This window comes from Falco naumanni, chromosome 13 (assembly GCF_017639655.2).
Source record: "Falco naumanni isolate bFalNau1 chromosome 13, bFalNau1.pat, whole genome shotgun sequence".
Taxonomy (NCBI): Eukaryota; Metazoa; Chordata; class Aves; order Falconiformes; family Falconidae; genus Falco; species Falco naumanni.
In genome coordinates this window covers 279942-304956 of record NC_054066.1, presented here as the reverse complement: position 1 = coordinate 304956, position 25015 = coordinate 279942, and the positions used below count along the sequence as shown (strand labels likewise).

General features: G+C 55.2%; 1 protein-coding gene and 2 long non-coding RNA genes across 8 annotated transcripts in view; 2 read left to right on the top strand and 1 right to left on the bottom strand.

Annotated features, from left to right (window-relative positions):
• Positions 1-25015, top strand: part of WIZ (WIZ zinc finger) — a 53260-nt gene continuing 28245 nt past the window's right edge. For 2 of the 6 annotated variants that reach the window (XM_040613052.1, XM_040613053.1), the window contains exon 1: positions 1-473. In XM_040613052.1, the coding sequence (XP_040468986.1) occupies positions 104-473 (370 nt within the window). In that variant the 5' untranslated portion in view covers positions 1-103. Of the gene's footprint in view, positions 474-3758; positions 3880-18427; positions 18533-18805; positions 18988-21014; positions 21547-21639; positions 22070-25015 lie in introns of those variants that run through there. The other 4 variants (XM_040613057.1, XM_040613054.1, XM_040613056.1 and 1 more) reach the window with 4 other exon arrangements.
• Positions 4982-8731, top strand: LOC121096696. Its single transcript, XR_005830658.1, has 2 exons — positions 4982-5551; positions 8347-8731. It is a non-coding gene; the product is annotated as an uncharacterized LOC121096696 (long non-coding RNA).
• Positions 9398-16481, bottom strand: LOC121096695. Its single transcript, XR_005830657.1, has 3 exons — positions 16242-16481; positions 9513-9633; positions 9398-9480 (listed from the first exon to the last, which is right to left on the bottom strand). It is a non-coding gene; the product is annotated as an uncharacterized LOC121096695 (long non-coding RNA).

Here is a 25015-nt window from a genome sequence, read left to right as displayed (position 1 = left end):
TCTTTTTATTTCTTGTAGATTTTGCCGGCAGTCCCTGGCCACCAACCCTCCTGAGTGCCGGCGCGGTACTTTTTGCCAAGTGACACAGCACAATCGGCGAGGGATGGAGAAAGCTGTCCCTAATTTCTCAGAGCGCCAAGGAGATGGAGGCAGAGCCCTGTTAATGACACCGGAGCCAAACGAAGAGACTTTTCCTGCCCTTGAGTGCCCCCAAGGCGAAGAACGAAGAGCTGCTTTCCTTCAAGACGCAAAAAAAACCCTGGAGAACCCAGTTTTATCTGGGACGTCGGTGGAAACGGAGACGGAGCTCGAGGAAGATGCTTTCTACGCCGTGGATGATCTGGGGACGATGAGCAGGGAGGGGAAGGGACCCTCTGGCGCTGAGCTGCGCCCGTTGCAAGAGGACCCCAACTTCTTCTCGTCACTCTCCCGTCAAGAGCCTGACGTGGCCCTGGAAGCGCACGACGTGGCCGGTAAGTCCCCAGTTGGCGCCGTTGGGGTGGCTTTTTGGGGGATGGGGACATCTCCTGGTGCTTCGTGCGTGGCTGGTGGCGCTCGGGTTGGTTCGGTTGGTCGTGCCGGGGTGGCTTGCGGTGAGGTTCTCTTGGTGTTGATGTTCCCCAGCTCTCGGCGTCCTGAGGTGAAACGGGAACCACGGCACGGTGAGAAACACGTGGTTTTGGGGGAAGGGAGGATAACAACCCTCGGCCGTTGTGCCGTCACCCGGCCTCAGCACCACAAACCAGCACAAAACCCGGCGGTGGGTCAAGCCAGCGGCTTTTTGGAGACCCCTCATCTCCTCCAGCACAGCGTTGGGACCCCAGACCAAAGGTGTCCCCTGGTAGGGATGATTTGTCCATCCCTGTGCGAGGTGGCTGCGTGTCGTTGTGGGGACCGGTGCCACAGTGGTGACCCGCGCGGTTTCGGTGTTGCTGGTGAAGCCGTGACCTCGCTGAGCGGAGCAAAGCCGTGCTGCCTGGCCTGGCCTGGCCGAATTCATGAGGGTGGTGGGGGACAAGGAGCTCCAGCAGGGACCGGTTGTTCCCCAGTGCTGGTGTGGAGCTGTACTGGGACACCCTCGGCGTTGTGAAATCCCCCCGTCCATGCTGGGTGCTCTTGCAGGGGATGTCCTGTTTTGGGCTGGGGGATCTTCTTTGCTCATGGGAGACCCTGATGGGTCCATCCTTGGCGTGGCTCTGGAGAAACTCTCCTCCGAGGGCTCTTGGATGGTTGAGGGTGTTGTCATGGAATGGGTCGGGTTGGAAGGGATCTACAAAGATCATCCAGCCCAACTGTGGCTGTGGGCAGGGACACCTCCCGCTAGACCAGGCTGCTCAAAGCCCCGTGTGACCCCATCTTGAACACTTCCAGCCATGGGGCATCCCCAGCTTCTCTGGGCAACCAGATCCAGCATCTCGCTGCCTCATCGTGAAATACTTCTTCCTTACGTCCCATCTAAATTTATTCTCTTCCAGTTTAAAACCCTTGCCCCTTGTCCTACAGGTCTTGGTATGAAAGTCGTTCTTATAAGCCCCCTTGATGTGTGGAAGGGCTGTGAGAAGGTGTCCTCAAAGCCTTTGCTTCTCCAGGCTGGACAACCCCAAGTCCAGCAGCCTTTCCTCATGGGAGAGGTGCTCCAGCTTCGTGGCCTCCTCTGGACCTCCTCCGACACGTTTTTCTTCACGGGGCTGCTCCCAGCCCACCGGTTTGTGGTGCTGGGGGTTGCCCCCACCCTTGCATTTGGCCTCCTTGAACTTCACGAGGTTTGTGTCCCATCGAGAAGTCACGCTGGCTTGTCAGGGTCCTCCTAGGTGACATCCCTTCCCTCGAGGTGTCCACTCGGTTCGGTGTGACCCACAAACCTGCAGGTGTGCTCGATCCGTGTTGGTGGCGGAGCTGTCAAATGGCACTGGGCCCAGTACAGACCCTCGAGGGACTCCACTTGTCAACTGGTTTCCACTTGAACGTTGAGATGTTGAGTGTAACGCTTTGGACGCGGCTGGCCGGCCAGTTCCTGGCCAGTTCCTGGTCAGTTGCTGCAGATTGTCCCTAAATCCCTGGTTGTCCAGCACCTGTCCCCTACCTGCTGGGGAGGATTAACCCTCTCCTGCCTCACCTTCTCCATCAACTCCATGCCAGGCACTGGTCAGGTGCCTCTGCCATCCCGAGTCCTACCTGAACCCCTCCGTGCCGGTGCAACCCTCCCGTTCCTCCCCATCCCTGGCTCCTCACTGGGAGACAAGGTGGATGATGGCCATGGATCCCACCACTGGCCAGTGACTTGTCCCGTTGCTTGTCCCCTGGCCTGTGGGTGGCTTTTTCCCTCCTCTGAAAGTGGTGACAACGGTGGAGTCGCCAGGGTGGAGTCGCCAGCTGCAATTCTTTTTTTCTCTGCAAACACCAGTTGACTTAAAACCTTATCTCTTGCCCCAGGCGACCTGCTCGGTGACTCTGGCTGTTACTTCCCCACCACGAGGTGGGTGGGAAAAGGACCTGGTGGCATCTGGGAAGCTTTTCAGCTCTTTGTTCCACCACTGTGGTCCACGGGTGGAAAGTTAACCCCAGGGGGCTGACGGGTACGTTGAAAGGAGGGAGCTGATGCCCCCCCAAAATAGGGGGTGCTGTGTCAGGAGAAGGAGAACGTCCCCAGTTGGCTGTCCAGCCTGGATGGGAACGGGTGGTGGGGCTCAGCTGGGGTCCCGGGGTGCTCCAGCCTTCCTCACGGACAGACTTCAGGGGGTGCAGGCCACCAGCACCGCTTCCCAGCTCGACACCCCAAGGTGAAAACGGCCCCAAAATGCCCCAAAATAGGGGTGAAGGTCTGTGGGCCCCGTGGGATGGGAAGACCCCACACAAATGCTCGCCCTGCTGCCCCCCTCAAGGTCTGGGGGCTTTTCCGTGGCCTCCAACAACGAAATGGAATTATCCCGGCATCTGCCGAGCGCTGGTGGCCACGAGCCGGAGGGGGCTCTGGCAGCTGCCGGGAGGGTTTTGGTGCTGAGCAGAGTCCGCGGTGCTGCCGGAGGGGTCGGCAGGTGACGGCTGGGGGACATGTCCCCACCGGTGGGGTGGCTTTTGGGGTGCCCTCCGCGTGCAGCATCCCCCACAGCAGTGGGGTGCCCTGCTGGCGTGCCAGAGGGTGCTGAGCTGGTCCCAGCAAAGGGGCAGAATGCGACCCACGAAGGATGGTGGAGAAAGCGGGGTGCTGCCCCGTTCTGCCCGGTTGGGAGGTTTTCCCATCCCCGCTCGTGGTCCCTGAACCGTCACCCTAGTTTTGGCGGGGGGGGGGCACATTCCACCAGGACCCTTCTGGGGGCTTTTTGGTGGGCTCCCCTCCCCTCCTGGCTCTCTTGGGGGGGGGGGGGGGGGTTGTTGGGGCTGCTCACCGCGATTATTGCACATCACGGCGGCTCCTCGGAAGCATTTTTGGGTAATTTCTTGGGGCGGGGGGGGGGCGTCAGTGACGGGGCCAGAGATGCTCCAGCCTTCACCCCCTTCCTATTCTGGGGTTCAACCCTGTGTCCCCCCCCCCTCCCCCCCCCCCAGCATGATGCAGGGGTGCTGGTTCCCTGTAGGACCCCCCCCCTCCCCCCGAGCAGGATCCACATGGCTCAGCCTTTATCTCCAGGCTGCGGTTTCCTGAATCGCTGGTGCCCTTATCAACCCCCACCGGGGTGGGGGGCTGGGGGGGCCCATCCCAGTATCACTGGGGGGGCGGGGGGGTGGTGTGTGTGTGTTCTTCTTCGCTGTTGCTGGGTTCTTTCCCCCTCGCCATGCTGATGGCATCGTGGCCGTTTGGGGCTGTGCCCCCCCACCCCCCCCACTGGTCCCCCCACGTCCCAGGGGTGACGGAGCGCGAGGTCGGGGGTGTCTGTGCAGGTGAGGGGCTCCGGCAGCGCGGGGGGGGGGGGCATTTGGGGGAGGGGACGGGGGTTGGGGTCATGGCTTCACGTGGGGGGGGGGGATGGTACCCAGCTCCTCCCAGCGCTTGGGGGGATGCCGTGGGGTCCCCGATTTGGGGACATCCTGCTGTGGCAGTGTGGGGTGTCACTGGGGTCCCCAGTTTGGGGACGTCCTGCTGTGGCGGTGTGGGGTGTTACTACAGTCCTGGTGTCACCAAGGTCCCTGATGCAGGGACATCCTGTTGTGGGGATGCTGTAGCCATGCGTGGTGTCACCAAGGTCCCCAATGCAGGGACAGCAGGATGCTCTGGGGATGCTGTGGCCATGCGTGGTGTCACCAAAGTCCCCACTGTAGCAGTGTGCGGTGTCACCAAGGTCCCTAACACAGGGACACCCTGCTCTGGGGGTGCTGTGACAATGTGGGGTGTCACTACAGTCCCTGTTGGAGCAATGAGCGGTGTCACCAATGTCCCCCATGTAGCAGCACGTGGTGTCACCAAGGTCCCTGATGCAGGGACACCCCACTGTGGGGATGCTGTGGCACTGTGGGGTGTCACCAAGGTCCCCGATGCAGGGACACCCCGCTGTGGGGATGCTGTGGCCATGCGTGGTGTCACCAAGGTCCCCAGTGTAGCAGTGTGCGGTGTCACCAAGGTCCCTAACACAGGGACACCCTGCTCTGGGGGTGCTGTGACAACGTGGGGTGTCACTACAGTCCCTGTTGGAGCAATGAGCGGTGTCACCAATGTCCCCCATGTAGCAGCACGTGGTGTCACCAAGGTCCCTGATGCAGGGACACCCGGTTGTGGGGATGCTGTGGCACTGTGGGGTGTCACCAAGGTCCCCAGTGCAGGGACAGCCGGATGCTCTGGAGATGCTGTGGCAGTGTGTGGTGTCACCAAGGTCCCCGATGCAGGGACACCCCGCTGTGGAGATGCTGTGGCACTGTGGGGTGTCATCAAGGTCCCCAATGCAAGGGACAGCAGGATGCTCTGGGGATGCTGTGGCCATGCGTGGTGTCACCAAGGTCCTCAGTGTAGCAGTGTGCGGTGTCACCAAGGTCCCTAACACAGGGACACCCTGCTCTGGGGGTGCTGTGACAACGTGGGGTGTCACTACGGTCCCCGTGGCATCACGCAGTGCCACAAGGTCCCCAACACGTGCTCGCCACACTGGGTGGGTGGCAGAGCCCTGAAGCCCTGTAGCAAGTCAGCGCCGTGGGCTCGTGCCCCCGCCGGTGCCCTCCATCCCGGAGCTGCTGTATTAATTACCCAAATTAATCAAGGCGAAACATTGATTTAATGAGAGATCACTTGACGAAGGGAAATAGCATTTGCGGTCCTGGCGTGTCATTATTGACCTGAAACGTGCCGCTCCCGGCGCGGCAGCTGCCAGATACCTCTTGATTTAACTAAATCTCCTCTTTTTACACCTTATAATTTATTGATTTGCTGGAGCAGGACCAGCGTCCGCTTCTAATTGCATCAGAGATGAGGTTTGATTCGGTCTCAATATTTTAATATCCCCGGTGTCGGCCTTGGCGTTGGATTTTATCCGTCGTGGGAGCGGATGGGAAAGCCTGAACTGATGCGTGCTGTGAGGTTCCACCAGGTGCCAAACTGGGACCACAGGGAAAACGCCCAGTTCAGGTACAAACAGCTTGTGTGCTTTAGCTAAAAAGGAGCGTTTTCATCCCAAATTGCTTTCATTGACCCGCCGTGACTGGCATCTCGGGGCTTTCCCGTGCTGCAGGCGGTGAAACCCGGCCACAGCGTCATTTATTCCCAATTTAGAGCTTTTTATGGTTATTTTGATTGCAATTGCGGGGAAAGCATTTTCGGTTTGGTTTGGGGTCGTTTCTAGCTCAGGGGAGAAAAAAGCAGCAGGGATTTTTTTATTTTATTTTTATTTTTTATATATATATTTTTTTTTTAGGAGCCAGGTGACTAAATAAATCCACCATGTCTTTTTCGGGGACGCGATGCAAAAGGGCTGGCGGAGAACCAAAGCCCGCAGGCTTGTTCAGCACAGCACCCTGTGCCACCTTGTCCTCTCGGCAGGGGGTTTCTAGCAGGAGCAACCCCCGCCCCATCCTGACCCGTCCCCCCGTCCCCGTCCCCCCCCCTTGGGGGGGGCATCACTCCTTCGAGCTTCCGCAGGGATGCTCAAGTTTTCGCAGCATCAGGTGGTGCGGCTGCTGGAGATGGAGAAGTTTTTACAGACTTCTTTTTTTGTTAATTTTTTTGGGTTTGGTTTTTTTTTGTTTTTTTTTTTTCTTCTTGCCCCATTGAAGAAGAGACGATGCCGATGCCGGGGAAGGGAGGTAGGGGAGGTGCTCACGCGTCGGGGTTTAATTTATACAGGTCTGACAGCGAGGACAATGCCCAAGATGGACTGCATGTGGCAGGGGCTGAGGCTCAGCCTTTGTCCCACATCCGTGTCCCTTTTGTTTCTCCACCTATTTAATTTTTTCCTCCCCCCCCCCCCGGCCTTCTCCATTCTTTTTAATCCCTTCTTCTGTGTCCCCTCTTCATCCCTCTTCCCTTCCCCCTCCGGTCTTGACTTGCAAGAACCGCTGTCACGGGCCAAGAGCCTCTTTTAATTCATTCCTCCCAGCACCGTTAAGGAGCTCTCGAAGTTGAGATCGCTCCCGGGAAAGGCTGATCCCGACGCTTGGAGATCCCCTCCCCACTCCAACATCCACGTGCACGATCCAATTATTTTATATACGGGTTGGGTTTTTTGGTTTTTTTTTGTTTGTTTGTTTGTTTTTGTGTTTTTTTTACCCCTACGGGAATGAAGCTCAAGAGCCCGCTGGAGCCTGGAGTCACGTTGAGAAGCCCGGAGGAGGATGCTCAGAGCTGTGTTTTCCAATTCCCATCGGGAAATCGAGGGGCAGGACACTGCATTCGGGGGGTGGAGGTGGGCTCCGTGCCCAGGGAACGATCCTGGGGGAAGGTGCTGGCTTGTCGCAGCAGCTGGGCGCTCACTGCTCCCATGGGGCTGTAGGTTGTAGGTAGTATTATTTTTTTTTTCCTGTCGGAATATTCTCTTGGAAAGTAATTAAATGGCAAGAAATCAGCCGCCGGGGTGTGACCGTCGCTGGTGCTGTGTGTGTTGGGATGTTGTCCCCATCTGTGTTTCCAGCCTGGAGTGGTTTGGGGACAACCCGTTCTCCAGTTGGCAGTAATTTTGGGTTTTAATTGCTGCTGGGGATTAACGATGCTCATCTCTTTGGCCGCATCCCATTCCGTGGTGCTGAGAAGAGCCTGGGTTTGTGGCGCTGCTGCCCGGAGGGTGATGTCTGGCTTAATTTATCTTAAAAGAGAATAATCTCGAGCTGCATGGCTCCATCTGTGACTCAGTTTCCCCTTGCACTCCTGGCAAAATCCTGCTGCTGTAGGGGGGGAGGGACCCAGGCTGTGCAATTGGCTCCTCTTGCAAAATGGGGATAAATCCAGCAGGATTGGGGATGGTGGGAGCCCCGCGGCGTCATCTTTTGGGTACTCACGGAGCGTGTCCGTGTGGATGTCCTCGGTCCTGGCCTCTGAGGCGTCACCACCGTTGTCATTACTAAAGCAAAGCTCGTTAGACACGGCAGGGGCGTCCTGCGGAACGGGAGTTGCTCTCCAGGCTGAGCAGAAGGTGCCACAGGGATCTGATGGGATGAGGGAATCGCTGGGATGAAATTTCCCGATTTTTTGGGGGGGGTCGGTGGCACCAGTGACAAATCACCCTGGGTCAGGCTGGCTCCTGATCCACGTTGCCACGTTATCCAGCTCCTCACCCACCCCGGAGCCCCTCTGGGTAGGGGGTGGCTGTCCCTCCAAAACCATGCTCATCCTCCACGTGGGAAGCGGCGGATGAAGGCTGAACGACTCTCCCAACCTCCTTCCTTCTCCCGAAAATCCTGCTTTTCCTTTCAGAAGAGATGGGAGCAGGGAAGCGGGAGCAGGGAAGAGGCCAAAGGTGTTTTTTCTTTGATTTGGAAGAGCAAAGTCTGCACGGTGCTTGAGTAACCGAACCACCCCGGAGCGGATGGAGATAAGGAGGGAGCAGCTGGAAAAGCCCAGCGGTGGCGAGGGTCGGTTGTGCGGTAGGAATCCATAAATCCCGGTGGCAGGTGGATGTCTGGATCCAGGGATGCCCCAGCTGGACCCTTTGGGCATTGGGCTCAGCCTCCCGCTCATGCTGGATTGAACCCTTCAGGTGCTGGAAGAGCTGGATTTAGGCTGTACGGTGGTGTTTTGTTTTGTTTTGTTTTGTTTTTCTTTTTTCCTGGATTGTGCCATGAGGATTTGGAGACGGAGACGTTCCAGGTAACCTGGCGGTGCAAGACGTCACGAAGGGCTTGTGTGCTGCTGACGTTGGGTAGCAGGCATCAAAAATTGTTGCAAACGGCCAAATTTTTTTTTGTTTGTTTTCTTTCCTGGCTGCTTTGCAGGGCCCTGAACCAGTGTTGGATTTGGAGTGGGACGGGGAGACAGCCACAAATTGTGGGGTGTCAGGTTGGGGATGGAGCCAGCGCGTCGCTCTGCTCCCCACCATGACACGGACGTGCCCGGAGGGGCTTGGTAAAGCTCGGCCAGGATCTGCACGCTGCCGAGCTGATCCAGACAGATCCACCGCTAAAAAAGAATCCTCAATAATTGTCATTTTTGAGCCGTGCCATGCTCGTCCAGAGATCTCGCCAGTGTTTGAGCATGGCCAGTCTGGCGATAAATAAGTTGATTTTGTTTTGCATTAACCTGGATGATGCTGAGTGGATGCGCGTGGTCTGATCGCAATTTGATGTTAAAATAGTGGAAAAAAAAAATATTGAAAAAGTACCTGCAACCCGGAGGGGCAGCACCCACCCGGTGCCACGGCGGGAGCAGCTGGAGAAAGATGATTTTTAGGATGCGTGATTTGTAGCACTGGGAGCCAGTGGGAAGGACCTCGAAGCATGAAACACCCCTGGGGGGGGGGTTGGGGGGTTGGCCGAAGAGGTGCCAAACTGGTGGCATTTGGTGGCTGGGGTGGACTGCTGTCCCCCAGGGAAGGTAAAGGATCCTGCACTTGCCCGAGGTGGAGAACTGGTGTTGGGAAATTGCACAAAATAACGGTTTAACGTCATTTCACCGCAGCCTTTCGTGGTGTCACCCTGTCCCCGAGCGCGGCACTGGCATCGGGCTCATTTCGTGGCCGTCGACAGCTACGAGGGAAGGGATGGAGGAGGGGAAGCGGCGCTGGGGGCCACCACGGTGGGAGGGTTGATCCCCTAAACTGGGTTTTGAAGAGCCATTTCTACCGTTGCTCAACTGTTGCTTGAGTCTGTGTGTCTCGGTCCGAGCTGCCACGGCCAGTGTTGGTGCAGCCACGTGCCCAGGGAGACACCAAAAAAAAAAAAAACCCAAACCAAAAACCCAAGAAATTGGTCCTTATCATCTTCTGGTAGATGTTCACGTGGTTTATAAGCCTAACCCTTCAACTCTGCCTTAACCAAGTCTTAAATTCTTTGTCGTGGAGCGTGTAGGAGGGTCTTGAGATGCTGCCGTCTACCCCACCTCTTCCCAATCTCCATCGTCGTCTACCCCACCTCTTCCCAATCTCCATCGTCGTCTACCCCACCTCTTCCCCATCGTCTCCTCCGTCATCGTTCCAAAGAGCATCTGGCTGACTTGGCTCAGGGGTAGGGACTTGCGGATGAGAGGCGGGAGCGCAAAGAGCCGGAGCAGTTGTGAAGGGGAACCTGGAAAATACAATTAACAAGATGAGGAGGTCAAAGTATACTCAGCCCTGGCAGAGCTGGAGTTTTGTCCTGGATCTGTGCTTCGGTGGCAAGACCTCGTGGCACTGTCTTAGTTTTAATTGTGAAGCATCAGAGTGAGTTTTCGGGGTGTTTTGGGGGGAAAACATGTTGTTCTCGCAAGGTGGGGGGTCCCCGTGCGAAGAAGTGCTTGGGTGTAGGAAATCATGCTTTGATTTACTCTTGGCTTGAGCAGGGAGCTCCAGGTGCCTTTAAACCTTTTCCTGGAGTGGAGCAGCTCACGTGTAGCCTGTCCCAAGGTGTGTTTGCCAACTGCTGGGCAATTTTTTTTTTTAAAAAAAATTACTTTTTTTTTTTTTATGACCTGCCTTTGAACTCCATCCAGAAAAGATAGGCGAGTCATGGGACCAGCCACCCAACGGAGGTGCAGCTCTTGCTGGTCTCACTTTAACTCTTTGGGACAATCCCTGGGGCTCACATCCAGTGACCTTTTCCGAGGTTTCTTGCGTGGGCCAGGGGCTACCCCCAAAATTGTGGCTCTTTTCCAACGTTGCCTCCTTCCTCGCTGGTGGTGGGTTGAGTTTGAGCTGTTGGCTTTCGACTTTTCTTTAACTGGGAGGTTGAGCTCGCAGTCCTGGTAACCTTCCTGGCTAATTAACTGCTTCGTCAGCCTCTTAGCCTGCGAACGGTGCCAGGAAAGATGTCATATTGTTGCCTAGCAAATAAATAATTGAATACTTGAGGCCAAGACAACAGGCAGGGCTTAGCTGGAGCTGGGATGTGGAGTACAGTTGGAAGCCCTACATTTGCATGGAAAAAAAACCAAAAAACCTATGCTACGTCTCCTCCGACACAGCTCTCTGCTGGGAATCTCTTCCCAAAGACTTTTGGGGTTAGTAGCTTTCCACCCATGCCATGGGTGACCCCCAGAATGAGGGTTTGGTGGCAGCGCAAGGGTGGTCGCTCGTGAGCGTGCTGGCGTTCCGATGGGATGGGAAGGTGGGTCGTGATGTGCTCCTCGAATGTGCCGTCGAGACACCAGGGTGAGTGTCCTTCCAGGTGTTTTCTTGCCGTGGGTGGTCCCTGATAACCCAAAACTGTGGTCCTGAGTGGGCCAAGTGTGGTGAGGAGGGGTCCTGGCTGGTGCTGGCTGTTCCTCCTGGGTGCTGGGAGAAGGTTTCGCACCCGTGCTCGCTCACGGTGGTCCAAGGCATGGAGCACCTGCCGTGCCTGTCTTTCGGTGTCTATAAATAACCTCCTGAATCCAGCACCCCCCAAGCAGCCTCTCTCCCCCCCTGTGCCGTCCCTCGTGCTTAACCGGGCCACGGTTTAAAAATAAGCCAGGGGCAACACCGGGCAGAGCCGTGGATTCTCCTGCCGCCTCCTAAAGTAGGACGTGGCCCAGTCTTTCTTCTCCACTGGGCATTTCTGGAGAGGGAGAGGTTCTGTGCTGGCGCAAACTTGGCTTTTGGCCACGAAAAGCCAAGTTTGGACTGAGGGAAGCGAGGTGTCAATGCGTCGTGGCTGCTGGGTTGGGTTTTTTTGGGGTGGCTTGCTTCCATCCTACAGCCCACGCTGCTCTCCTGCTCAGTCTGGGCTGCCAGATACCTCAAAAACCTCAGCAAGTGGCCAAATCTGGGTTTGTTTTGGTGTTTTTTTTTTTTTTTTTTCATTCTCCTCGATATCAGGGGGATAAAAGCTCTTCAGGGATAAGCGGCTGTGGCAATAACCCCTTCTGCAAAAGCAAAGTGCTGCTGGGTCAAGCTGGGGATGGAGATGCCGTAAGCTTCTCCCAAGCCCAGCAGAAATGAGCTAATGCTTCGGCGTGAGGCCACGTTCATCCTTCCTGGAGTTTGCTGCTGCTGAGAAAATGAAAGTTGTGTTTGCACCGTGTCTCCTGCAACACCACGTCTGGCCGGTACTGTGGTGGATAATAAAAAAATAATTTAATTTTTTTTTTTTTAAAGGGTGTTAGCAGCAAAAGGACTAAGGAAAACATTAGTTTGTTACTTGATGATGCCAGTCGCCTCATAAATAGAGATGGAGATAAGGCAGAGACGTTTCGTTCCTCCTTCACCCTTGGCTTTAACGCCAGCGATGCGCCCTGGGACCCTGTGGAACCCATGGCTGGAGGACCACGAGTAGGGGGGGTGACAGTCTCCCAGTTGACTTTGAACTTGTGTGGGATTTGTTGCAGCAGCGGCGTGCACGTGATTCTGCGTGGCCGGGTGGGATTTGTCCCGGGAGAGTTGGACGATGCCATTGTCAGACCTTGGTGTCCTTTCTCAAGGGTCTTGGGACGCTGGAGAGGTCCCAGTCAAGTGGAAGCCAGCAGATGTTACTCCTGTTCCCAAGAAGGACAGGAACGATGACCCTGTAGTTACCTGTTGGTCTCACTTTGGTGCCTGGTGAAATTATGGAGAAGGTTTTTCTGGGAGTTCGTGGAAAATGCTTGAAAGACGATGCAGGCATCGGTCAAAGCCAGTGTGGGTTCATGGAGGGAAAGTTACCTCTTCCAAACGGGGTATCCTTTGGTGACGAGGTTACGGACAAAGGGAAGGCAGCGGATGTAGTTTGGGGGGATTTTAGTGAAGCTTTTGATACTCCAGGAGGATGCTCCTGGAGAAGACATCCAGCAGGCACCTAGACCAGCCCAAAACGCCTCGGGTGAACAGTTGGCTTGAAGGGTCAAGCTCAAAGTTACAGTCAATGGGGCAACATCTGGCCGGTGGCCGGTCACTAGTGGTGTTCTCCAGGGCTTTTTCTCTCTTCAGTGTTTTTATCGATGACGTGGACGTAGGAGTTGAGGGCACACTCAGGAATTTTGTTGGTAATGCTAAATTAGGAGAAGCTGTTGACTCCCTGGAAGGTAGAGAGGCCTCGTGGAGATGTCTCAATAGATCGGCGCTGGGCAGTCCCCAGCTGTATGGCACTGGAAAAGGACAATATCCCAGATTCTGCACCTGGGATGGTGTCATCTGGGATACAGGTGTAGATCTGGGGGGAAGAGGCTGGAGCACAGCCCTGCTGAGAGGGAGCTGGGGCTTTTGGCCCACAGGAAGGTCAACAGGAGTCAACCATGTGGCCTCATGGCCAAAAGGGCCACCCATACCCAGGGGTGCATTAGGCACATTAGAGCAAACTGAAAGTCGTGGTTGTCCCACGTCTTGGTGTGACCTGACCTTGAGTGTTGTGGGTGCTTTGGAGCTCCACCATTTTAAGGGGGACAGAAGAACATCAGAGAGGGCAACAGAGATGGTGGAAGGACTCGAGCAGAACCTTGGGAGGAGCGGCTGAGGACACCAGGGTCGGTCAGCCTGGGGATGAGGAGGCTGAGGAGGGACCTTATCGCTGCCTACAGCTTCCTTGTGATGGCCAACGGGGACGGAGGTGCTGATCTCCTCTCCCAGGTGCCTGGCGATAGGACGTGAGGGACCAACTTAAAGTGGCATCAAGGGAAGTTCAGACTGGCCATTGGGAAAGAGTTTTCCATGGAACAAGCTCCCCAGGGATGAGGTCATGGCTCCAAGCCTGCTGGTGTCCAAGAAGAGTTTGGAGAACGCTCTTAGATACAGGGTTTAATGTGTAGGTTGCCCCGTGTGGCATCTGGAGTTGGGCTCCATGATCCTCGTGGGTCTCTTGCAACACATGAGGTTCTTCGTCCTTTCGTTGGGACACACTGGTGTCACGCCAGCTGGTGCTTTGTGGTTTTGGGGAACCTAGCTGGGCTCAAGACAGACCTTCTTGCCGCGGAAGCGTGGTGTCCTTGTTGGAGGGGAGCTGGTAGCCCCTACCCCACTTGGATTTGTCTTTAGGGTGCAACGTGGAGCTGAGGAGGTGCTTTTCTTCCTCCCCAACGGCTTTTTTGTCCCACTCGTAGCCCTCTTGTCTGGTGCTTTCCTGGAGTTTTGGGTTGTCTGTGTGGTTAAAATCCTTCCTTTTCTTGCCGTCTCCCAAAAATGTCTGTATCCGTGGGAAGAGACTTCTGGGGCTTGGCCATCAAAGACACCCAGATGTCAAAAAAAAGGATTAGTTTAAGGACGGAGGAGCTGGGGAAAGTGTTTCTGGTTGGTTTGTGCTGGACCGTCCCTTCTGAGATGTCCGAGCTCTGGGTAGGGACTGAAAATATTCTCATTTTATCCCTATTTTCCAGCAAGCATTGCTGGTGGCCGGTCTCTTCTCGCTCATCCCGGGGCCAGAGTGCTCCTTTTCCACCCTGGGGTGTTTAGGACCCCCCAGCCCTCCTCCGTGTAGGATGGTTGGGTGGAGGAAGGATCTCAGCAGCTTTTTGGGCTCTATCCCTGCATTACTGGAGCCTGGCACGTTCCTGCGTGGATGGCGAGATGCTGCCGGGCAAAACCGTCCAGCGCTGCCCTGTCACGCCAAGGTGGCCCCGAGACCCCACGCTGGCACCAAGGACCGAATCCATCCTCTTGGCTCCGTTGGGGAACACGTCGGCTCTCCGCAACGCTTTGCCCATGGATGCCGTGCGCGCTCCCGAGCGCTCCAGCACGTACGCCATCGGGATTCCCAAGTATTCCCAGATCTTCACGGCGGGTGGTGGGTTTCTGTGATTGGAAAGGACAGCTCGTTACGGGCTGACAGCAAAGAACAACGAGGAAAAGATCCCTCAGGAGTCTTCTCCGTGGCCTTATAGCATCCAAACCAGCCTTTGGGGCTCTTCTCTCCTAATATTGCAGGTACCAAAGACCTTGTGGCTTCTCGGGGCTCCTCCGCCGTTGCTTTTTCAGATGATTAAACCACCGTTTTGAAGCCAAAACTTGCTGGCAGATGGAGGGGAAAGTTGATGGGGGGTGAAAGACGCAGGAGTTGGAGGGACCAGGAGCGCAAAGGGGCTGTGGATGTGAATTGCCTGCATTGATGGCTGGTAAAAAAAAACCTACCACTTTCACGGGAGCAGCCGAAATCTGCTGGAAATTTAATAGAGATGGATCCAAACAAGATGAGCTTGCAACAGAGCCTGGATGCCTTTCAAGCAGCTTGGATAGAAACTGTTCTTTCATTAGATGCTGGACGTCTCCTCTGCTGACGAGGAAAGTTTTTCTGCCTTTCTGCCGCCGGTCACATAAATCTTGCTTAAAGCTGGAGGGAGCGGAGCAGGACCTAGAGGATGAATTTGTATGGAGGCCTGATAACTCTTTAAGGGAAATAAAAAAGAAAAATAAATGAAAGGTTTTCAAGGATCAGCCTGAATCGCCTCTGAAAAGGCTCCATTTGGGCTCTTAGCTGCAGGTAAAAGACTTGAATGGAGGGCTGGCACCCTCAGGCAGTGCTCTGTCTGGCTTGTCTTTGTTTTTAAAAGGGTTGGTAATGGGGGAAATGCAGGGCTGGGAACAACCTGTGGGGGTAGAAAATACCCTGCAGGCGCAGGTGCTGCAAAACCTGGTGCAGGGAACGGACCAGGTGCTGGATGTGGGACCCACAGGCAGCCAGCATCCCTGGGAGGGGACCGGGGGCGGGGTGGCGGTGGGGTGGGGGGGGGTTGTCTACCCAGTGCAATCCCATCCCGCCGGATCAGGGGGTGCAGCCAGGGAGCCCCCAGGGCTTTAAGCGGTGAAGGCATGGCCAGGTTTTATGGAGCATCCCCAGCCAGCCAGCTCTTGTGGAAACGCACTGGGATATGGCTCTGGAAATGCTCTGGGATACGGCTGGGTGCAGTGCCAGCAGCTCAGGGCTGTACAGGGCAGGGGTGGTTAAGGAGAGCTTGTGAAAAAAAGCTTTTTTTGGGGCGTCAGGAGGCTTTTCAGGGCCATGTCCCTGCAGCAGGCACAGGAGAGCAATCAGCGTTTTGGAGCTGGCGTTGCATCTCGAACCCATCCAAAGCCCAGCGCTGTTTTCTGGAGGTTTTCCCGGTTTTTTTGATTTTTTTCTGGGCTCCGAGTGGGAGGTTTCTGGGTTCAGATGGCCGCCCCGGGGCTAGACGGGGTTGGTGCTGTGGGTTGAGCATCTCTGGTGCAAGTGGTCCAGGCGTGGTGGGGGAAGGAGCAGCAGCATCCTCCCAACCTGATGGGGGTCGTAGCCCCAGGTTTGGGGCGCTGGGTGTCTGCCCTTACCCCACGGTCTCATCTGGTTCTGCGGGAGCCTCGGAAATATCACCGGAGCCTGGAATCACACGAGTATTTGGAATATTTTGGGAAGCCTGCATCACTCTGGAGCCTGGGAGCAAGCGCTCAGCCCTGGCTCTCAGGCTCGTATCACCAGCTTTTGCCTTTCTCCTGGAGGAAACGCAGCCCAAAGCTTTGCTTCCCAGCGCCTGGAATTTTTTCAGATGGATCTGGGCTTTGCATCCCCCCACCCCCCCCGCCATCTGCCCCCCACGCTGGGGCTGGGAGCAGGGCATGGCTTCAGTACATCCCACGGGCTCTGGATACCCGGAAAAAAAAAAAATAAATAAAGAAAACCCCAAGGTAGAACTTGTGTCCTCTGGCCGAGGAGTGCAGGGAGGCTGGAAATAAGAGCAAAGCTCTTTGCTGGGAAAGTGTCAGGTTCCCGCTTGGCCGTGCCAAGCTAAACACGCCACGCTGCTCGGCACAAGAGCTGGTTTTCCCCGTGGAAGCGCTTCGCCGCACCTGTTTCAGTTTCATTTCATCCTGCTCACGCCTCACGGTGCTCAGGGGCTCAGCGGCGTCTCCTTCACCCTGTCGTGCGCCAAGTCTGGGGGAGAAACAAGGCGGGTTTTGGTGTTTTGTGTTTGGGTTTGTGTTTTTTTTTTTTTTTTCCTGCATCGTTAGATTTGCCAGAGAGTTTTCCGGAGCGAGTTCGAGCTGCCTTTTCGCCGCTGCTTGTCGAAGTCGTCCATGAACTGCAGGTTGCAAACCACAGCTAGATAGAATTTTTTTTTTTTTCTTCTATTTTTTGGTGGTGGTTTATACACACACACACACACCCCCAACCACACCATTGGTGACTCACAGCTCCCGTGTGATCGCTGAGCGCAGCAGGTCATCCGTCATCCAGCTAACGAGCTTCTCATCCTGTTGTGGTCGATCAGCCGTGCCTCTCTTCCGATTCCTGGGATTAGTTCTGGCATTTTTGGCACAAGATCCCCCCCACCACCATCCTTTTCCCTCGGGGTCTTGCTGCTTGGTTCTCCTCTGCATTGGGAGCCTTTCTGATGCACCCTTTGGGGTCAGGAGCAGGTATGGGACCATCACCGGTGGCTGCTCAGGCTTTCCAGGCGACTCTTCAGCGCAACCCCTCGATGCTTCCTTCTCCGTTGGGTCTTTGACCCCATTTTTTCTTCCAGTGGCCTTCACATCTTCTGTAGATCTTCCTCTGCGGTCATGGGTGCTGGTGGGTCTCACGCTGCTGTGATGCTTCTCCTTCTCTACCTTGAATAGGTTGGTCCTGCTTTGTCTCCAGGGCCCTCACCATTGGGTTGCGGTGGCTTAAACCGCGATGGAGACCCCCCCCCCCCGAGGTCCCTGGGGTGCTGTGGGGATGTTTCCTGGCTCCGTTGGTCATGGAAGGGTGCGGCTCTTCCTCTGGGCAGGCGTCTCGTCCTGGCTCCGTTCTTTGGCTCGCAGACCTGCAGGTTGGCCTCTTTCTTGGAAAAGAAAGAGCGTGTCGCTGCGGAGCTGTTTCTGAGAAGACGATGGTGTCCAGATAGCCGAGGTTTGGGAGATAAAAAAATTTAGTGTCATTTTCTGGTGGCCCTGGCAAGTCCTACAAAAGCTGGAGGGACCATGTTGTCCCAGGAGACCCAAAGGGAAGCATTCGAAGCTGTGGTGTGGCTCCATCCAGACACTTAACATCTCCTTTCCACCTCAGTGGGACTTCTCCAGCCCTTGGTGACTGGGGAGATGAGGCACCTCATCCCTGAGCTTCGTCTTTTTCCTCCTCAATCAGAGCTGAACAGCAAGACGAGGGTCCCCAGCGGTGGCTTCGGTAGGTGAGCGGGTCATCCCACAGTGCTCTTCTCTCTGATGGAGCTGTGCTGGTGCTCCTGGTGGGACCTGGCTCTCCTGCGTGTCCCCATTGAGGTTCTGCTGCTCCAGCTGGGGCGTTAACATCGCGCTGGGACAGCGTCTCTGCTTAACCCTCGGTAGAGTCCTTCATCCAGATGTTTATACGAAGTCTGTGAAACTGTGGCAAGCTCTCGCTGACCATAAAACATCCCAGGGAGCAGAGCCAACATCTCAAGATGTGTCAAGCTTCCTACAGCTCCGTCTTCCAGAAGTGCGCGAGGCTTCCTGAGCTCTGCTGACTCGGGCAGCTTGAACGCGAGCCCGTGCACACGAGCCAACAGGCACTGGCTTAGTTTAGTTCAGGGTTTTGTTTTTTTCTTTTGTTTTATATATTTTTTTTCTCCAGCATAAGCGGTTTGCTGAAGCTCAGCTGTCCCCATGGGCCCTCTCGGTGTGAAAACTTGGGTGTCGTCTTGAAAAATCAACAGTGGTGGGTGGGTGGTTCTTTATTTCGGAGCCAGACACAAGGATCTCTTGGGTGATTCTTTATTTTCCCTGAGTCAAAACGTGAGGATCTCACAGAGGACAGTCTGTTTCAGCAGGAGGGCTGTTGCTTTTATCCGTGATCGGTGGTGGGAGGAGAAACACTTGACTTAAGTGACCAGTTGGTGCCAAATCTCCAAGCGTTGCATTGAAGGAGCAAGAAACGCAGCCACCGAGTACGCAGCAAAGACGTGGCGTCCCACGAAACATCTGCTCAGCACCCGGGGAGGGCACACAGAGTGCCCTGGGACTTGTTTGATAAGGCAAAGGTCTCATCCTGAGAGTTCCGGCGGGTTTTTGTACTTATGCAACACGCACTGATCTGTCCGGACCAGTAAGAAGGAACTCCAGAGCTGCTGGATGGAGCATGCCCGGGCATAGCTGAGCCGAGTAGACATCCAGGGTGTCAGGTCTGTGTTTTGAGGGGAAGAGTTAAGCCTGGGCGTGACAGCGATGGCAGGAAAATCCTGCATGGTGGGAGCTGAGGGAAGGAGGATGAGGGCTGGTGGCATCGGGAAAACCCTCTGTGGAAAATGGGTGCTGGTGGGGTCGGAGCTATTTGGTGGTTTTCTGGGTCCGTGGTCTATCGCTCGGCCTCACCATCCCAGCAGGGTGCTGGGAGGGAGCTGGGAGAGTCTTGCTCCGAGGCGGAGCAGGGTGGGATGCTGTGTCAGCACATCCAGCACCTTCCCCTTGCAGTGGCGCCCTTCCCCACCCCACTCTGCTCCAGAGACCTGAGCAGGTGCTGCCTTTCTAACTTAGAGCTCGATAGCGGGGGTGGGATAGCCCTGGACCACCGGCGGGATAACCCTGGACCACCACCAGCAATGAAGGCGAGAGGGACCCGCTCATCCCCGAACGTGTGGTAGGATGCCGGACCATGGCCCACGGTCTCGTGTGGGGTTTTGGGGTCTGCGGTGTCCAGGCAGGGCGAAAGCCAATCCTATTTTTCATCTAGAAACCAAACAGGGGACCCAGCAGATGAGATCGATCCTGTGCAGGGATGTGATCCCCCTCCTGCGCGAAAGGAGGGTCGAAACCCACGAGCTGGATTTTAGGGGAGGTGGGAGCCAGAGGAGAGACCAATGCTTGTTCCAAAGCCCATCCGTCGGGAAGGATGGGTGCTCAGTCGTTGCTTCAAGGTCTCCTTGTGCCTCTTGAGACCTGTGGCCATCACTGGCTGGTGGATGGTGGCTTCGGTCCAGAGCTGATGCGATCCCTGTGGTCTTCTCCTACGGGAAACGCCTGGGTGTTCGTCCTTGTTCTGTGGCTCAGTTACCTTAAAACTTTCTAGCCGAGCTGATCCTGGGGTGTTGCTGGGTTTGGTAGAGCCTGAAGGTCCTTGTCTTCTGCTCTGGAGTTCCTGGTGGTGTGGTTTCTCTTGCCAAGAGCTCTTCAGATTTGGTGGCACCTGTTGTTGTGCCTGTCCTCCAGGTTGTCCTGGTGTCTCCCCATAGCCTTGACTTTCCCACGGGGCAGTGAGGAGAGCTGGTCCCTGCCCCATCCATCATCCAGACCTGCCCCTCCAGCCTCTTGGATTCACTTCATGACCCCCGTCCCCTTCCTGTGCTGCTGTTTCAGGTGATGCTCCCACACTCGTGGCTCTTCCCAAGCCCCAGGTGCAGCAATCACTGAAGGGATGGAAATAGGATTTATTTTTGGTTTGCTCCCCAAGTCAGGCAGGAGCCAAGGACTTGCTGGAGCAAAAGGCAGGAGGTTTCAGCTCCCTCTGCTCCAAAATTGCTTTATCTCCTGCCCGAGTGAGGCTTCTGGAGGTCTCTGAGCCCCCACTGAAGGCTCCTGCTTCTGGAAATTCAGTTGTTGGGGGACAGTTTGGTGGTTCGTGTCTGGGTGAAGGCTAGGAACAAGCAGGGAGCAGCACGTGTAATACCTTTATGGAGCTGGGAGAAGAATATTTGGGGTGTTTCTTCTTTAGCCTGAACATCTTTTCGGGTAGAAGGGGGATTTGGGTTGGAGAGCTGCTGCCAAAGCAAGAGCAGCTTGTCCGGCTTGGAAGATATCCAAGGATGGAGGTGCCACGGCGTCTCTGGAGGGAGTCGTCCTCTGTCCCCATGGACAAAATTAACCCAAGGAGGAGACGGAGGGATGGGAATTGTGCTGATCTCAGGCTTCCAGAATGCCTTTTTGATATCTTGTGCCTGGCCTCTCTCAGTGGAGACATCCCACATGAGCCACCGTGTTGGGATAAGCGTCGAGTCGTGGAGGAGAAGAGCTCTGACCCTCCCCAGAGGTATCTGCAGTCCTTGGTTTTGAACCCAGTCCCATTTTCCCAGGAATTCTCTGTTAGACCCCCTGAAACGGCTGAAAAAAAGAGCCGAGCCGGCACAAGGGATGGTCAGAGAGCAGGATGGGACCGCGGCTGCCGGCACCCGACACGCCGTTTGTCCAGCATGTGGTGTTGGAGCACGTCTACATTTGCGCAGTCCTGCCACCTCCTTTGGGATCGTGTCCAGCATTGCTGGAGGAGCCAGAGGGACCACATACAGATCGTTCTGCTCGCACCGGGATTACTACAGCTTGTTCTGCTCGCACCGGGATTACTACAGCTTGTTCTGCTCGCACCGCGATTACTACAGCTTGTTCTGCTCGCACCGGGATTACTACAGCTCGGTGCGGGCTCCGCTGGTCAACGGGTGAATAGTTGGATAGAAGGCAGCACCAGTGCAATTAAAAACACAGGATCCTTTGTGGAGTACCAAGCCGCAGCCCTTCAGGATGCTTTTACCCCTACGCCGGGTTTTTCACCTCGTTACAGGGCTGGACGTCATTCTTTGATCAGCAGAGTCTGCTTCACCCCCTCCTGCAGCGACAACAGAGTCCTCCAAGCTCCCCAGTCCAGCTGCTGCCCCGAGCTGAGCAAAGTCCCAACACCGACAGCTCCTCCCAGGCAGGAGAGCGGGTTAAAACACCAACCGTGGTGGGTTGTTTGTCCTGCTGCGACAAGCTGACCCCAACGAGCTGATCCCCTTGCACGGGAGCCCTCAGCGTTTACCTGCTGGGACTGGAGCAACCACATCGGGTATAGAAGTGTTTGCCCACCGCGCTGTTCGTGGTCTGCAGTTGCTTGAGCCCTTTGCCATATCTTTTCCTGCCTGTGCAAAGTCCAACAGGAGAAATATCGGCACCGGGATGCTGGTTGCACAACCCTGGGCATTTCCAGCCCTTAAATACGTGAACAACCACCACCCTGTGCTCATGGAGGGGTGGAAGGACCCACACCGCTGCTGGGAAGCCCAAGCAGAAGCCAACGTGGAGCTGTTGGAGTCACCTGAAGGTGATGGCACCATCCCGTCCCCAGCTCCACCAGCATCCCCAGCTCCACCAGCAGCCAGCTGAGCACGAGTGGGACGAGGTGCAGTGTGCTGCCAGCACGCTGTGCTTTGAAGAGCTTCCTGTCCTCAAGGTCACCTGTCCGCAGGATTAGGAGCGTCCTGAAATACTGCCATGAGCACAAAAGAGGGAAAAAAAAAAAAAAAGCTCTGGTTTCCATCCGCAGGCAGCCGAGCGCTTTCATTGCAGCGGGACCTGGAGAAGCGCAGGAAAACCAACCCCAAACCGCCCGTTTTTAGGAGAAAACGTGGAGTTTGTAGCTCCAGCCAAGCCCTCCCTCAGCAAAGTCCTCATGCGGGCTCGTCGGTATTCGGGAGCGCTAACGAAATCTCCAGCTCGCTTCTGGCAAGTCGCAGCGCAGGGTCAGGGAATGCGAGCGGCTCGTCTGGTTCCGGGGAGCGCGTTCGGACCGTGGGTGAAAGGATTTCTCCTGGAAAGTGGCTGGGGCGACGCTGGGCTCCAGGGATGGAGGAGGAACATCTACCCCAGGGATTCGGGGCAGGAATATCATCCCAGAGTTTGAATCTGGCGGGGATGGCCGCCCAAAGAGCCCCAGGCTGAGGATAGCACACGGAGCATCGCGGTTGCTCATCCAGGTGCTTTTTTGGGGCGGGGGGGACGCCGGGGGTCTCCTGCGCTCGTGCAAGGGAAGAGCCATGCTGTGGAGCGCTCGTGCAAAGCCCTGCCTTCACGTGTGGGAGCTGTTGGCCCTGCTCAGAGAAGGTCAGAGTGGAAAGAGCTGCCGCTCGCACCCCCTTTTGCAGGATTCTCCATGTTTTGCTTCTCCTGGAGCCGTGCGCTCGCGCCGGGGTGACCGAGCCTAAGTGCTGATGGCAGCTTTGCCCGCCGGACGCGGCTGTTTGCACTGCAAACACTAGCCCAGCTTGGCTCAGACCCACTGCGGCTCCGCCAGTGTGGACATGACCTTGGAGAAGTGGTCCTGCACCGCTGCTTTGGGTTGGAAGAGCCAAGGCTGGGGTCGTGGGATGGATTTGGAGGTAGGTTGGGATGTGGGAAACGAAGCTCCTGCTTCCCCACGTTTCTAGTGAGCTTTGGGGGGAGCTAAATAGCTCCTGCGGTGCTGGGGGCTGGAACCCCTTCCATTTCTTGGCCATCTGGTGGTCCCATCTGACTGAACAGCTCCAGGGTGGTGGGATTCCTCGTCATAACAATCCCAGATCCATGCTGCCTGCTGCAGCAGAAGTCCCCGTGGCTGGGTTGGGTGGCAGCACCCTGGTGGACACCCAGCTGCTTGCTGGGCTCCAGCACTGCCAGCATAGGACCAAGCATTAATCCCAGCGCACAGGTTTGTCTGTTGACTTTTTTATTTTTTATTTTTTTTTGGCACTGCTGGTTACTCTTGTGGTTTCGAACCACAAAAAGCCATGCGTCGAGCCAATTTTTTTTATTTTTTTTTTATCCCCCAGCTTATTCACAAGATGCAGAAGCTGTATCATGAGCTGGTGCCAATGAGCAATTCTTCCAGTACCTTTTGCTCTCCAAATTAAACACCCGAGATTAAAGCAAGGGCCTTAAGTAGGAGCTAGTCTTTAATTCCAGAGCTAAATCATGTCTTGCGACATCTTGGGTTACTCAGGAGATGATGCAATAACTCACCCCTTGCCTAATACCATTGCTCAAATGGCAAGGTCCCTCAGCCTTGCCGTAGAGAAGATAAAATATCTTTTTGCCTTTTTTTTTTTTTTGTTGTTGTTTTTTGGTTTTTTTTCTCCCAGTTTGTTTAGATAGACTGGAAAAAAGCAAAGCCTGGGAGAGGGCGTGTAGGCTCTCTGGAGGCTTTCTGGAGGTGTGGAGGCTTTCTGGAGGTGATCATCTGGTTTCTTAAGGGCTTTTGGAAGCTGTCAGGTTGCCCACAAAAGCGGTGCTGCAAATTCCTGTGCAATTTGCTTAATTTGGGGTTTTTTTGAAGAGTCTAGTTCTGGTCTAAGCTTAGTCATCACCCTCTGGAGGAGCCTTTTTTTTTTTTCCCCTCCCTTGGCTGGAGGCTGGTTCACTGCATCCTCAGTGATGTCCTTTGGAAGCACTGGTCGCTCCGCAGTGGGAACACAGCCGATCTGGAAGCTGCTGGAGAACTTGAGTTGGAGCTGAGTTTCCCTCTTCATCCTTTATCGCTGAGATACGAGGTGCAGAAGGTCATCCATGACCACGTGGAGGTCAGGTAGGCATCCTTCCTTCCCATCCCAGAGGACTGTGTGGAAGGGAAAACTTCTGTTGTGTTCCGGTGATGCAGCCTTACGTGGTTGAACAGCTTTTGAAATTTGGGAGATGCTGTTATTTGTTAGATTTTTTTTGAGTTTTCTTTAAATCTTCGCTCTTTTAGACTGTCAATAGATATTTTTTGGTAATTGGGTAGAAAACTTCCGGGAGAGTATAGCGTAGCTCCTTGGTTGAACCCTAAGAGAGGTCCTCTCCCTGTTCTGAGCTGGTCTAGGGTCTTGCTAACCACCATCCCAAAGACCTCTTGGCTTTAGGCTCTTGAACTTTGGGGGTTTAATCTAAAATCATGGAATAATTGAGGTTGGAAGGACCCTGGAGAGGTCTTCATCCCATCCCTGTGCTCACAGCACAGCCAACTTCAAAGTCAGGTCACTCCATCGAGTTGAGTTTTGAGCATCTCCAAGGATGGAGGTCACCACCTCTGGCCTGTCCCAGAGCTGTCCCATTCCCACAGGGTGGTTTTTCCCATCTTGTGACATCCTCACCCTCTCATTGCACGTGGCCAGGAGGAGTTTGGCTTCACCTTCTCTGCACCCTCTAATTAGCAGCTGTAGGCAGCACCTTCATGCTGAACATCTTGAGGCAGAACGAGCCCAACTCCCCCAGCCTGTTGTCATACATCGTGTCCCCCGGTCCCCAGCGGCTGGGGACCTTCTCTGGGCTTGTTTCCTTGGATTGTTGGATCTATCAACATCTCTGTGACCTCCTGAGGCAGTGGGGCGACCTTGCTGATGGTCACAGCTACCATTTTGGGGTGTCATTATTCTTCAAGTACGTGTTGAGTAGCTTTGTTAAGAAATAAACCAGACGCTGAGGGGGGTGACGTGGAAGAGCATCTCAAGGTACATCCTGGTGGGTTTTGGGGTGGTGGTGAAGGTTTAGGGAAACTTTTGCATCCTGATAGGTGATTGAGCCTCTCGAGCACGGTGTTAACCTCTGCTTATCAACCCTGACCGTGACGGCCTCGATGAGCCAGGGCTCTTTCAGCTCCTCTGGAGATGTTGGTATTTCTCAATCTGTGACCTTTGAAACACGTTTTGTAATTAACCATCGCCAAATTTGTCTAGAGCCAGGTCTGCCGCATCTAGGAGAGCTCCTGGTCTCCTGGTTTCCTGCTCCAGGACTGGGAAACTCACAGGTTTTTCCTTTGTCTCCCTTTTTTTTTTGTGCATGTTTTGGCCGGGGGCTCGGGTGATGGCTCGATTTTGAAAGCGGTTTGATCTCCTGGCCGGGTTGCTTTAATTCTTGGGGTAGAGGGAAAAGAGAGAGGAGGGACCTGTGGTCCCGTTACGAGGGTGTTTGAC